General features: G+C 42.9%; 1 protein-coding gene across 1 annotated transcript in view; it reads right to left on the bottom strand.

Annotated features, from left to right (window-relative positions):
- Positions 1-199: 199 nt before the first annotated feature.
- Positions 200-13,915, bottom strand: part of LOC118409657 (potassium voltage-gated channel subfamily B member 2-like) — a 59,921-nt gene continuing 46,205 nt past the window's right edge. The window contains 2 exon segments of the mRNA XM_035810828.1: positions 200-4,776; positions 4,779-5,436. Of these exon segments, the coding sequence (XP_035666721.1) occupies positions 3,299-4,776; positions 4,779-5,436 (2,136 nt within the window). The 3' untranslated portion in view covers positions 200-3,298.

The raw sequence follows: 13,915 nt of genomic DNA, 5'->3' as shown, positions 1-13,915 counted from the left end.
CAATTGTTAAGTCCTCTTGTGAAGTATATCACATCAACAATGATGATTTACCACCAACGTAGTATAATATACGAACTCTACAGCACCTTGCAAACAAAGGTCCCTGGTTTCTTCAAGTGTGTAGTATGTCGTTAATGTTTTCGAATCACAAAGTGCATCTTGGCATTGCCAGAAAAATGAAGACACTGCCACAACAAAAGAGGTTTCGTCAATTTTAATTTCTATCTTCAAGTTTGTTTCATTTCACTTGATACACATATGTACATATACAAAGTCGTATCCACCCTTTTCATGTAGGCAAAGAAAGAGACGCATGGAGGTTTTACACGTGATTATAGAACTGTTTGAGTTCCCAGCGATGCATATTTTGGCTAGATGTCAGACGACATATGATACTATGTGCAGTCAACATTTGCTATTGAAGGTAGGAATAAAAACGGGATGACTGAAACGCTGCTGACTCATATTGTGCTTTCGAAAACAAACGTGATCTAGCAATAGCATTGCATGTGTTCATGGTTTCTATCACGAACAAGATGCGTGGTGAAATATAACAAAACTCTGGTTTTTCATACACGCCAATATGCATCGTATTACATGTAAGCAGACTAAGTAGCTTATAAGCATCAACTTCCGCCATTTCTGTCTACAGATATAGACTGTAGGGCAGTTTATCGTAAGGCAAATCTAAATGCAGCGAATAAGACAAAATCCTCAGGTAAGCGAATATGTGCACCAGGCACTTAAATTGTTTTTTTAAATCAAGCGGAAATTCCTGTCACCATATTCTGTGAGTACATTTGATTATTGATTCTTTTGTTGTGTAAAATATTTGAAATGAATCATTCCAGAGATACAGAGGAAAATATTGGATACACCGCTATTATCGCACTGAGCCACACTGTAGTTAGACCTAGCTTGCTATGGGCCATATTATGTATATATTGGCCTTAAAGTTCATGCCGCTAGCTCTTCTTTTGTGCAACCACGACCCAAATGTTGGAAATAAACTGGCACATACTGGGAAAGAATGGTTACGATAGTTTCAGAAAAACAAACGATGAACAAATAATTTATCTGGGATCAATCCTGCGAAAGATCAGCCATCGTCAATAGTTTTGCTGTGATATAGGACTGCGATGGGCAAATCCAGAATGTCCAGGCAGGCAGGCAGGTTAGATTTTTCGTATCATATCTTTTGCAAAGATATAATCATGGGTCTGATATAACTGTGACAAACAGAGGACAAACTGCTGACGATAGTGCCATCCTTTGTTGAGGCGATCGGTGTGCAAAGAGAAAGCTTCTGAAAATGCGGAACAGAGAGAGGAAGGAGTGTCCGTGCAGCCGTGGTCCAGTTGTCGCAGTCGTTGGCTTATAAATTTATATAATCTATTACATTTGGGGCAGGAAATAGAGCAAAACAAGTGACACGTTTCCCATCGTGTTGTTACAAACAGAATTTTTTGCGTTGGTAGGTTTGCCGAGTATTGATGAATTTCAAGAAATCAAGATGTCAACAGGTTCTGCACTTTTCTGTGAATGCTCGGCGGTCCATAATCCATGGTCACAAATGTTTATGTCTAAGAAACATTGCCGTTGGATCGAATAGTGTTTGTCAATGGCGACAAAATGACCAGAAATTACAACAGAGATGTTGTAGGTATGCCAACGTCTCGGATACAGAAAGACATACGTTCTTCCTACGGAAACCTTTCAGCTTGAGATGATGCGCTTGGCAAACTAGAGTGGTGAATACGCGGGATGTCCAGCTATTAAAGAAAGCAAATATACACGTGCAAGCGTAGCGGGTGTGTCCAAGCCAACCTTGCGTCTGCTAAATCCCCGTACCCAAGGTGGCTCACATTGTCTTTTGTCTGAACGACGTGTATCTAAAACAGATCACAAGTGATACGTTCTGATGAAAAAATTGACATATAGTCATTTACAAAGATACTAATTTCTACAGTATTTTGTATAACGGTGCTATAGAATACAGTCTTGGATCAAAGTGTCCTTTACCCGTGAGCTCAAAGTCCTAATGTGTGATATGCTGATACGGCTTCCATACAAAACTGCACGGTCATTTTTTACCGAAGCTCCGGTCTACCTGTAGTTTTGGTCTATCTGTAGTTTTGTTGACCCAGTGTGTCATCCGTGTTTGGCTGATACCATTTCCGGGCACACAATTGCAACGTTCCTACGTAAAAGTTCAGTTCACTAAACAATATTGCGCATTTCCGTGGGTTCATAATGGAATCGTTACTGCTAACATTCAAACATGTGACTGACATACTAAGCTCGTGTCCAGGCGTTCTAGGCTTGTCGTTTTCTCCTGGTTTGCCAACGCGATTCAGGCGCAGCATATCGACTGACTGCAAGTCTTGGGCGTACCCACTTGGAAGTTCACATAGTTCTTCATCGAACCAGAGACTCCTATGTCAGGCTGTGTTTGTTAGATGGCTTCAATGCGACCAACAGTTCAGCTTGATAACTAAAAACGAGCGAGTCTTACTTTCTGCTCGCTTCAATTCGTCCCTATGACATTTGAGCACCAACATCTCGGTACTGTTGTTGTGCCAAAACTTGTGACGGAAACGTGAAAACTCCAACAAAAATCGCTGAGAGGGACGGCAAGTAATATCACTTGTCGTAAACGTTCTCTTAGAGTTCTACAAAGAGCATTACGCGATTACATTTACAACAACAACACGACTGATGATGACGCCGTCGAATGACAACTTCGACAAGCGTCATTTGAAGACGACAGCAAATGAGGCCGCAGGGTACCTGGTTCATTGGGTCATAATTTGCTGCAGTAAATGCCTCAATGCCACGTTTTTCTGACGCTTCTGTAGTGTGCTTTCATGTTTTCCAAAGTTGACTTCTTAGCTATATTTTGTCATGGCCAGTGCTTGTGTTTTGATGGCTCGGGTATGCTTTCAAAGAGCCAACTAGAGTAACGTGTTCTCGATATCTCCGTGAGCGGCTTGTGTCATCATTTGCGGCGTGTCGGTGGTCGCACAAGGCGCTCCCAAAAATCCGTGATATTTGAAATCGCGGCTGTACTATATTACTGATACAACAAGCCTTTCCCCGTGGTTGAGTATTACTCGAGAAGACTCAGAAAAACCATACTCCAAGCCCGAGCGACTAAGGCACCAGTCAGTTACCTGATATTGCATCGGAAGAATTATGCTACGGACAATTGCCTTTATATTTGCAAGCACTGGCCAAAGTTACATCCAAAAAGAAATAAGTCACATGGTCGTCACGTGACTTTTGTTGCGCACACGTGCTAGCACATGGTCTCCATGTCCCCCATGCCATCGTCATGGACAGACCCATGCACCGCAAGTTTGGGCTGTGCTTGCGTCACGTGGTTAGCAACGTTACCATTTTTGTCGCTGCTTGACGACGAATCTTGGTTACCATTAGGCAAAGGTTCGTCAGAGGAGGCGACGTCCTTTGACTCCGACATTTCGTTCCGAACTTCACTTGTGACATCATGTTTACTCAAACCCTTCAGTTCTACCTCTGGGTCGGCTCGTTGCGCAAAGAATTTTACCCTGCTAGGATTTCTCTTCGGCTCATCTTCTATTTCGCTTGGAGAAGATTGTAAGGGACTGTCGGGTACGGTACTTTGCAAGTTTTCGTTAACGTTTCCCACACTCTCTGACGTCGTGCTCCCGTTCCGGGCGCCTGTTTCCTCACAACTGGACGTTGAGGAGCGCCTTCCCACGGCGGAGACTTTCTTCTTAGGAAGCCCGTTGCCATGGCGACTCCTCAACCCCATTTTGCCGAGTTTTTCTTTCAGGCGCATCTTTGCTGTCTTTGTTTTCTGTTTGGGAGAGGAGGAACTGTCAGTGTCGGATACCGCCTCCGTGCTGTTCCTACTGTCTTCGCCAGGAGGCTCTGTGGATTGTGTTTGGTCCTCCTGTGGTAGGTATAGGGGACTATGTTGTGGGGCCAAAACAGGAGGTAGCGGAGATGGAGGGTACGCCTTCTTGGGCACTTGTAAGTTTGAGGGACTTAGAATGATCTGTGGCGCGGGTGGCGCGCTGTGAGTCCGCACCATGGGAAGCGGTGTCCGCAGTACCTCCTCGTCCTCGCTAATCCGTACCTTGGCTTTAATCCGCTTTCCTCTCACTCCTTGTTTCAAGAGGCTTTTCCTAGACCCATCCTTAAGTTGCAACTCCTCAAATGAATAAGAAGACCTTCCACCGTCACTGTACGAGACCACGAGTGGTGGATGCGCCCTCTCAGTACTTAAAGAGTTCCTCAGAGGGTCTTCTCTTGCCCTTGCTTCAGCCAACAGAGTATCTGTTTCATTAAATTCTGTCGTACAACTGGCAAAACTTTCGTTGTCGCTTTCTCGCTCCCTGTCCTCCCCTTCAACCGGACTGGTGCACACCCCATACGGAGGGGGGTGCGTGTAGGTCAACTCGTATGGGTTTGCCCTTTGGGTGGATGCGATGCGCCCCCCGGGGGCGTCGTACCCCTTCCCGACGGTGTCGGGGCAAAAGAGCTGTCTCTTCTCCGTCCCGCTGGGAGTGTGGATTTGTGACACTGCGTCGTGCATGGAGCTGTCAGGACTGTTTGTTTGTGTGTCCACCACCACGTCCTGCAGCTCCATACTTCTCTGGAAAGCGTCCCTTAGGTTCATGGAGACGATGCTACCGTTGCGCTTGGCCCTCTCTAACGCTTCTCTGCGCTTGATGGCCTTTTCTTGTCGCTTTTGCTCCTTATAGAACTCGGAAAAATTGTTCACAATGATGGAATAGGTAATGCGATCACCAACACGCCGCACACACAACACAGGCTGCCCACGATTTTCCCGAGTAGCGTCGTTGGGTAAATATCACCGTATCCGACCGTCGTCATAGTGATACTGGCCCACCAAAATGCCTCTGGGATACTCTTGAACTGTGGATTTTCGTCCTTCTCAGCGAAGAAGACCAAACTAGAAAAAATCATGATGCCAATGGCAAGAAAAAGAATCAGTAGTCCGAGTTCTTTGTAGCTCCGTCTCAGCGTATAACCGAGGGACTGCAGGCCGGTAGAATGCCTCGCAAGTTTCAATATTCTCAAGATCCGCATGATGCGAAAAATTTGCACCACTCTGCGGACGTTTTGGAACTGCATGACGCTGCGATTTGACTCCGTCAAAAAAATCGTGACGTAATACGGCAAGATAGCAGTCAAATCGATGATATTCAGGGGACCCTTGAAGAATTTCCACTTGTTTGGGGAGGATATGAAGCGAAGAAGGTATTCCATTGTGAACCATGCAATACAGACTGCCTCGACATGTGCCAGCTTAGGGTTGTCCGTCATATGATTGAACTCGTCTCTTTCCTGGAGGCTGGGAAGAGTGTTCAAGGAAAGGGCTATCGTCGACAGGACGATGAACAGGATGGAGATGATGGCTAGGATCTGGAACAGAAAAAAGACAATACTAGTGACCATAGGTAACATACTGTGACGTATTTATGGTATCCGTCATTCTATATTATGCATATGATATGGACAGTCCCAGATAGACAAATAACGACGAACAGGAAAGAAAACAAAGCCCTAATATTACTTATAGCGTACCAGAACAAAGTATGTACTTGACATAACTTGTTTATTATAAATCTGGCAAAGACCAATGCAATGTTCTAGCGCTAGAAAGCCTAATATCTGTTCAGGGATTCCTCTACCGCGAAAGCTGTTCTCACATAATCCCATATCTGCATCACGCAACATCTGCTTCAATATCCAATCACCGCAATACCTAACACGTCGAAATAACTCGGACCTGGACCAATATACCGAGAGACGTAGCGGTGATCTGAAATTATCATATGCTGTTTTGTAGATTTACTTAGCTATACTGAAATTTGCTTCTCATTACCTAAATTTCGAACTCTGACCTTCCGTAGAATGTTATTCACCTTCAAGCTTCCGTAGTATTTGATTTCGCAATTCTCGAATACCATTATGTAAATACCATCTTATGTAAATTTGTCTTGTACCGTTGTAAAGTTATGTTATTTGTAGACCTATGCAATCAGCTGTGCTGCCTATAGGTCTGTGTAATGTACCGTCGCATTTTGAATAGATAAATATTATATTCCCTTATATTCCCACTAATATCAAAATAGAATAAACTCTCGCGAGATCTCCACTCGCGTGAGTTCAGGACAGTATTGGTAAAAACGTAGGGGTAAAAAGGTAGCGCGGCCGAAATCTGGTAGCCTCTGTAAACACTGTAACGTGAAAGACAGCTGGGCATGAACTTGACTATATGGTAGAACAATGAGTCGACTTTCAGATCGTATGTATAAGATCATGATGTTTTCCCATTCGGTGTATCAATGCGCCTGACCTTGACTACCTCGGTGAGTCGGCTGCAGTCCGCTTTGCCCCGAATGACCCCATTTCAAAGAGGGTGTAAACATAACTTTTTTGTTTGTTTTCAGTAACTTTGAAGGTTATATTCTCGACTTTAACATACTAATTTGTCCTGCTTCAGAAATGTGCTCTACTATAATTCTATCCGCGTCGATGTCAGTCACCTTGTGCACGTGGTCGCATATCAAGAGTCTGGCTACCAGGGTAGTAAAGATTCTAACAATGCCATCTTATTGCCTTCGCCAAGAAGGGTTTATTTTCGGCAGCGTTTGTTTGTCCTTTATGAGAGCTCCTCCATAGAGCTCTAACATTTTTAAGGTGACGAGAACCATGCGTAGGGCTGTTAGATGGTAGTTAAAATATAATTTGCATAACCAATGAGGAAGTTCTATGAACTCGCGAACATGTGACATATCTAACCGAGAAAGAGAAGAACATTGATAGATAAAATACTTATGCAAAAGACCTTATTTGTATAATCTATGATAACTACATTTCCATAGTGATAAACGTCGGGAATTTCAAATTTGAAAGTTACGTCAAAGTAAACATCGTTGAGTACAAATAATGCAAATGAGGACCTCATTTGCATAACTCATCAGAAAATGATAGTATGGCCTTTTCTAAGATGTGTTTGTCTACTTCTTTTATTTGGGCGTGGAGGTTATCAACTAATATGATTTATGTAAATTAGGATCTAATTTGCATAGTAAATTAGATACGCGCAAACTCTATCGTAGTAAAGGCTAAAATCATTTGGCGAAGGAATGGGGTAGTGGAAGTCTAGTTTTTTATTCCATTTATTCTTATCAATTTTTGGGGGATAGGGATATAAATGCCCTTTTAGATGATGTACAACTTTACAGGAAGGACAACCTTGTCTGCTCTAGATAGTATTTACGTTTCAGTCAAAGCAATAGATAGATAAGTAAACGGGACAGGTTATATTCGTATATGCATAGTAGAAGTTCGCTATTTGTCAGTTGTAGACCAATCTTCGGTTTCCCGCTTTTTTGATGTTCGCAAAGAGAAACATCGTAACCCATCGTTGTTTTCTGTAAGCTACCATAGACGCGCCTTTCAATGTGTTTTAAAGTTAGATGTACGGTAGCAGTGTTCATGCAGTGTGCAGCAAGGGCAAGCGTCAACGATGAACTTTGCGGTGCCCAATCGATGAAATTATGATCAAGGTCACGGAGAAATTGACCATGGCGAATGTACAGCCACGCGCCGACACCGATAGAACTGATGGTGCAGCGGGTGAATGGATAATTACCGGAAATTGTGCTTTACTCAGGTTCAAATGAGTACCTATCTTTGGCAACAAGGTCCGTCCCACGGTGAACTGACAATGGTGACACGTCAGGTTACCATAACGGTTAAGACGTGAAGACCAGATTAGAGGTCATGCATATGTTCAGAGTTTGATGTACGACAGAATAGCCTCCGTTCTATTATGCGAAATGTACGTAGTAGATTAGGTAGATATATGAGAAGTCATTATCGGCAAGACGTCTGCCGCCCGGCCGGTCCCAAGTCTGTCTCCAGCCCAGGTCCCTGGTCACTATCCCATTTGACTTTGACTTTATTTGACTTTATTCAAATAAAAGCTATCCCATTAATCTGTTATCCCATTAATCTTTAGTTGTTTTTTTCAGACACAAATGCATAAAAGACAGACATAGTGATTGCGCACTCAAGTTGGGAACTTATATTCACGCCACCACTATACATATATACAAAGATATAGAAATAACTGAACTAAGCGAAATACAAAATTAAGGAAGATGTAAATAATACTAACAACAAGTAGAAATTAAATGATGTGTAACAATAAAGTTGGTATGAGCGCATGCCGGATCCCCTACCCCAGTAACAAAAGATCAGATTTACAGAGAACTAAAAAGTACAAATCAGGATATAAAACGTTTAGATGTTGTAATAAAATTTTGGGTTAGAATAAGAATTAATCTGTTATCAATGAGCTATCCCATTAATCTGTTATCAATGAGCTATCCCATTAATCTTTTATCAATGAGCTATCCCATTAATCTGTTATCAATGAGCTATCCCATTAATCTGTTATCAATGAGCTATCCCATTAATCTGTTATCAATGAGCCATCCCATTAATCTGTTATCAATGAGCTATCCCATTAATCTGTTATCAATGAGCTATCCCATTAATGTGTTATCACTGAGCTATCGTGGGACCGCGTGGCACGATCGGGAGCGCGTTGGTCTCAGGCCCGAGAGGTCCGGGGTTCAAATCCGCTTGCCGTGTCACCGATCTTGTGCCCTTGGGAAAGGCACTTTACACGACTTTCCTCGCCTAACTCAGGTGTAAATGAATACATAGCTGCGGCTAGTGGCAGTGACAGGCCTTTGTGGTGGTGACAGGCCATAGGGGCATGTTCGGGCATGACGCACCCGCCATGACACATGAGTCAGGGGTAGGAGGAACCCCTTGCATCCTTGGTCGGAAGTCCTCCTAGGAGACGGAAACTCCAAACAACAAACCTGCATCTGGTGGGGCCGTCTTACACGTTGCATACAGTTGCCCTTGTAGGACTAGTGCGCCAGTGGACGAGAGGGTGGAGAAGGACGTGCACACCCCTCCTTCACCTTAAAAACCCAAGTGCAGGCCAGGCAGACGGGTCGCCTTAAACCCGTCCGCCTACCATTGTCTTCCGAGACAGACGGATGCCAACAACAATGAGCTATCCCATTAATCTGTTATCAATGAGCAGCGAGGAAGCGGACGAGGACCCCCTCCCCCTGTATACTATACTATACTATACCAATTTTCTAGCGAGGGCCAATCACATAGTTACTGGCACGGTCACCGACAATTAATACTGAATTTTCCATAGATTCTGACAAATATTTTATCATGACGGTAAGCAAAATGGTGGTAGGCGTTGAATGCAGGTTCCCGTGTCTTGACACACAGTCAAAAGGGAACGTCAACATGTGTCGTAATACCCCCCTCACAATAGGCGCGATTCGATCGGAAGACTAGTTTACGAACTCTGAATGACATTTTCGTGAGTAAGACGTCCGGTGTTCTCACGATCATCTTGCGATTTTTACGGATCGCCGGCAGTTTTCAGGAGTCTTACGACGGTCGCGGTGCAGCGAAACATGTTCTTAACATATGCGACTAGTCGAAGGAAATCTCCAAAATCGCACAGCTCGTTACCGAGTCGCAGATTGTGCGTACAAATCGTGCGTACCTTGCAAGGGTATCGGCCAATAGTCTTGCGTCAATCCAACGATTGAAGACCGATAGGCGAGCAAAGACATAGTTATTAATCATCGAGCGCAAATCGGATGGCGAACGCCCGTCAGTTGGGCAATGTTCGGGCGACGTTCGCCCGACTTACGTTTGTTTACAAATATTGAATTTCTGGGAATGTGAGGGTAATTCTAACATTGTGGCCGCTGTGGCAGTATGTAGGCTGGCTTTGTGACACACTTTCTATTCTTGCGTCGTTTCTATTATGCCCGCGCATTCCATTCATTGGTTAAAAAGATTACGACAACAAAATATGGAACATTTATTGATCTCTTGCCTTTTTTGAGGAACGTTTTGTGTTACCTTGTCCGCGTGCAAGAGGTCATGGGAGGTTTATTATCATAGATTTATTCACCGTCGATCTCACGAGCCTCGCGTATATGTGAGGGGGACAGTTTTGAGGCGAAAAATACGCAAGACCATCTTAAGATCTTAAAATCAGCCGACCTTCCTGCGATCGCGAAGAACGTCCGAAGATCGTATATAATGTGAGGGGGGTATTAGCGAACCCACACAGTGCTGGCATTTAGCTTGATGACAGAATTAGAAGTTTATTTGCAAGTTCTTGCCCGAGGGCTAATTGCAACATGAAACATACAGAAACAAGAGTTCGTAGACCTCAGGCCTGCATGAAATGTATTGGGTTTCTGTAGACCTATTGTGTATTTTTGCCTTTTTGTCTGTGGTACGTGGTTGGAAAAATGAGCTTTTTACTGTGTTGGTTGTGCACCATGCAAAAGTCTGACTCTGAAATTCCATTTTCTGAATTTGTAAGTTTGGACAGGGATGAACATTACTTATTTTGGATTTCTTAAGTATGTAACCAACCACAGTACTTTGAAGTTGTTGAGACGCTACCTTTTTTTGTCTCAGATGGCCCATGCACATGTAGTTACTCTGTCACATGATATACTAATATCTTCCTATTTCAATGTACTGACCTAATGCAGCTGCTAAGTCTCCTTGGTTTGTGTTCTTCCAATGATATTCATTAAAGACTTATTTCTGGGGTGTTATTCACTTGACATCGGAATGTTTTACTCGCATAATTTGACCAATGATACTTTTATCTGTAGTTCCATAGACATTAGACAACATGAATAGTGGTAGCCCCCATGCAGCAGCAACAGTTAGTCCCCAGGGTGGTACGATATTTTCATTCAATCCATCCAACCCAAACCTAAATCTCCTGTAGTATCTAAGCCAAATTTAACAGCATAATTTACTATGAAAAATGTCCTTGTCAATCCCATTTATAGATGGCAAGCTGCTGGCAATGGAAGCTTTGAAAAGTTCAGAAGCTGTTGTAGTCAAAGCAAACACCCAGCAAACATCCCCGCAAACCAATGAGCAGTTGCTTAGAAGGGGAATTTCATCATATATTTGCCGCGACAAAATGCAACAAACGATACTGAATTTAAAACAGAACAAAGCTAAGCCTCCACCACTTAACCCTGCCTGTACCATAGATTAAGCAGGCCCAAAAACCAAGCGAATATGACTAGCCCAAAACAACAAATTACCTGTATACAGTATGGAAATGGCATTACCAAAGAAACAAAAAGAAACACAGGACAAATCATACACATACCTTTCTCTTATGCCCACACTCTATACAGTTCTCCTCCACATTAGAAAATTGCATCTTCTTCTGTTTAAGTTCAAGTTCAACCATGATTGCCAACAGGGTAAAGGAACTTGTACCGGAACTTAAAACTCAGTACTATACAGCTCTAGAAACACCACAAAGAGTAATAAGCAAACTTCAATTATACCTGACCAACAGATATATAATCTTGTACACTCCCGTCATCTGGCAAACTGTCAGTGCCACTAAGTAACCTGATACATTGAAGGTGGCCCAGGCCAGATGATGGTTCTACACCCAACCATAATCTGTTTTTAAAACCAAGCAGATATTGGGAGGATGCCCCAACCACACTAAAACAGGGTCAACCTATACAGTATCAAGTTCAAGCACTAGGAGGCCCAAAATCAAACCTGACCACCAGGACACCACCAACAACTCAGGTACCAAATAGCAACACAATGGCACCTTGCGTTCCGGAGATACAGCGCACGCCCCGTGCCCGCACAAAAGGTAACCTAAAATGTCAAGTTCAAGCACCAAGGGCGCCAAAATCAAAATTGAGCATTATTCAGCCACCGCCGACACATGTGCCAAATATCATCGCGCCAGCATCAGCCGTTCAGAAGATATAACTCCGGAAACACCCCTCCCGGACACAAAATTCGACCTGCCGGGTCAAGTTCAAACGCGACAAGGCCCAAAGTCAATCCTAGGCAACAGGCAACAACCCCCACCCATGCACCAAAAATCGTCGCAATCGCGCGTATCGTTCCGGACACACAGCGCCAAAAGTGCCCCAAAAACACAAAAAATGCCACCTTCAATGTCAAGGTCAAGCGCCAGGAGGCCCAAAATCACACCTGAGTGTCAGGCTACCACCCCCAACCCACGTACCAAAAATCGTCGTGCTCGCACCATCCGTTCACGAGATACAGCGCCCTACATCCCCGGCTACCGAAAAGTTCCCACCAGCATCAAAACCATACCTGCATACATGCAGGTAAATAGGATATTAAAACATACATAAAATAAAACAATTTGGTATAGATAACAATGGTGACAAGTGTAAACAAGTGACTATTATATCAATGATATTGACTGCTGAGAGCTACAATCTACGCATTTGGGGTTTGACTTCTTTTCTGGAAGCAGTGGAAGACGAAGTACCCCACTTTTTCTATGATGAGTGGGTTATTAAGAATGGAAGTAGCAGGTTTTGACAAACCAAATAAGGTCTAATGAAACGTTTACAACATCATGAACATCGTACATTGAAATTAATGCAGAAACATCAGAAATGTGATCAACCAAAGTTGATATTCCAAACTATTTGTGCCGAGTTCAGATACACTGTACTGTGGCCGTAAACATTTAGCTAAACCCTAATGTCGATGCCAAATGTTTTGGAAACATATTCAAGGAACGCCTAAAGGACACATTTCTTTCGAACTGGAGATAAAAGATATGATATTAAGAAACTTAGTAAACTGGGAACGTATTCGAAAATTAAAACAACCTTCGCTCTGGAAAACTAATTTTAGCCTATTTTTGAAGATGAATATCATTTCCTGGTGATATGTCCTTATTATAATGAAGAAAGGAACAGGTTATTGACCAAATGTAACAACAGATCAACATCACCTAAAAGAAGTAAAGAAATATTCGACTCCATATCTTTCGACGAAGGCCAATTTATATATATATATATATATATATATATATATATATATATATATATATATATATATTTATATATATATAGTGCTATGTAAAAGGGAAGTCGTGCCATAACAATGTGAAATGCACTGTGTCACCATATTTCGTAAAGATGTTAGATTAGTATACTTATGTAGTTAGTTTGTAGTTGTTAGCAATAATTTATTTTCCATACATTATACATCATGCAATCGTTGTGCAATAAACTTGACTTTTCTGCGTTCAATCGGTTGCACTTAGCTTTGGTGCAAGAGACAATGTGTGATCACGCTGCTGCTGATAATGCTCAATGAAGCATGGGGCTTTTTGCGTGACTATCTCTTGCTTATATCACCCCGCCAAATCGATATATGGCTTTATTTCAGCAAGTGCCATCGCACATTGTGTTTGTCCTAGCGGTCTCCGGGGACATACTCCTGTCGGACAGTCATATCTCCATCAGTCGTTATCATCAGTCGGCTGCGGAACAGTCGATCACAAGTCATATCAGTATTACCAGTAACTGTCCTTTGCTACTTTCTCAAGTGTGTGTCGTATCTAATCCAACAATAGTATATACACAACATTTATTCTTGAATGTGGAAAAGTCAACGGTATCTGGACATTCTTGGTTTCATTGTCAATGTAAGTTGCCAGGACCGCACATCTGTACAATTTGCTGCTCGCATGTTTAGGTTATTCTATCTACACCGTATAACGTCATCTCACTATTCCACCGCGTACCCGAAGACCATCACGTTAAAAAGCGTTGAATATAAGAGATCTGCTGGTAGTAAGACCCGAGACTTGCACACTTCAGATATCCAGCTGGCCACGATATCACCGTTAATTTGGCGGGGCCCCGCGAAATCATCGATGACGTCACATAATAGGAGCAGGTCTGTAGCTCAGTTCAGATCTTTAGGCTGACGG

This window comes from Branchiostoma floridae, chromosome 2 (assembly GCF_000003815.2).
Source record: "Branchiostoma floridae strain S238N-H82 chromosome 2, Bfl_VNyyK, whole genome shotgun sequence".
NCBI lineage: Eukaryota > Metazoa > Chordata > Leptocardii > Amphioxiformes > Branchiostomatidae > Branchiostoma > Branchiostoma floridae.
Note: the sequence above shows the minus strand (reverse complement) of the source record. Positions and strands in the feature narration are given on the sequence as shown.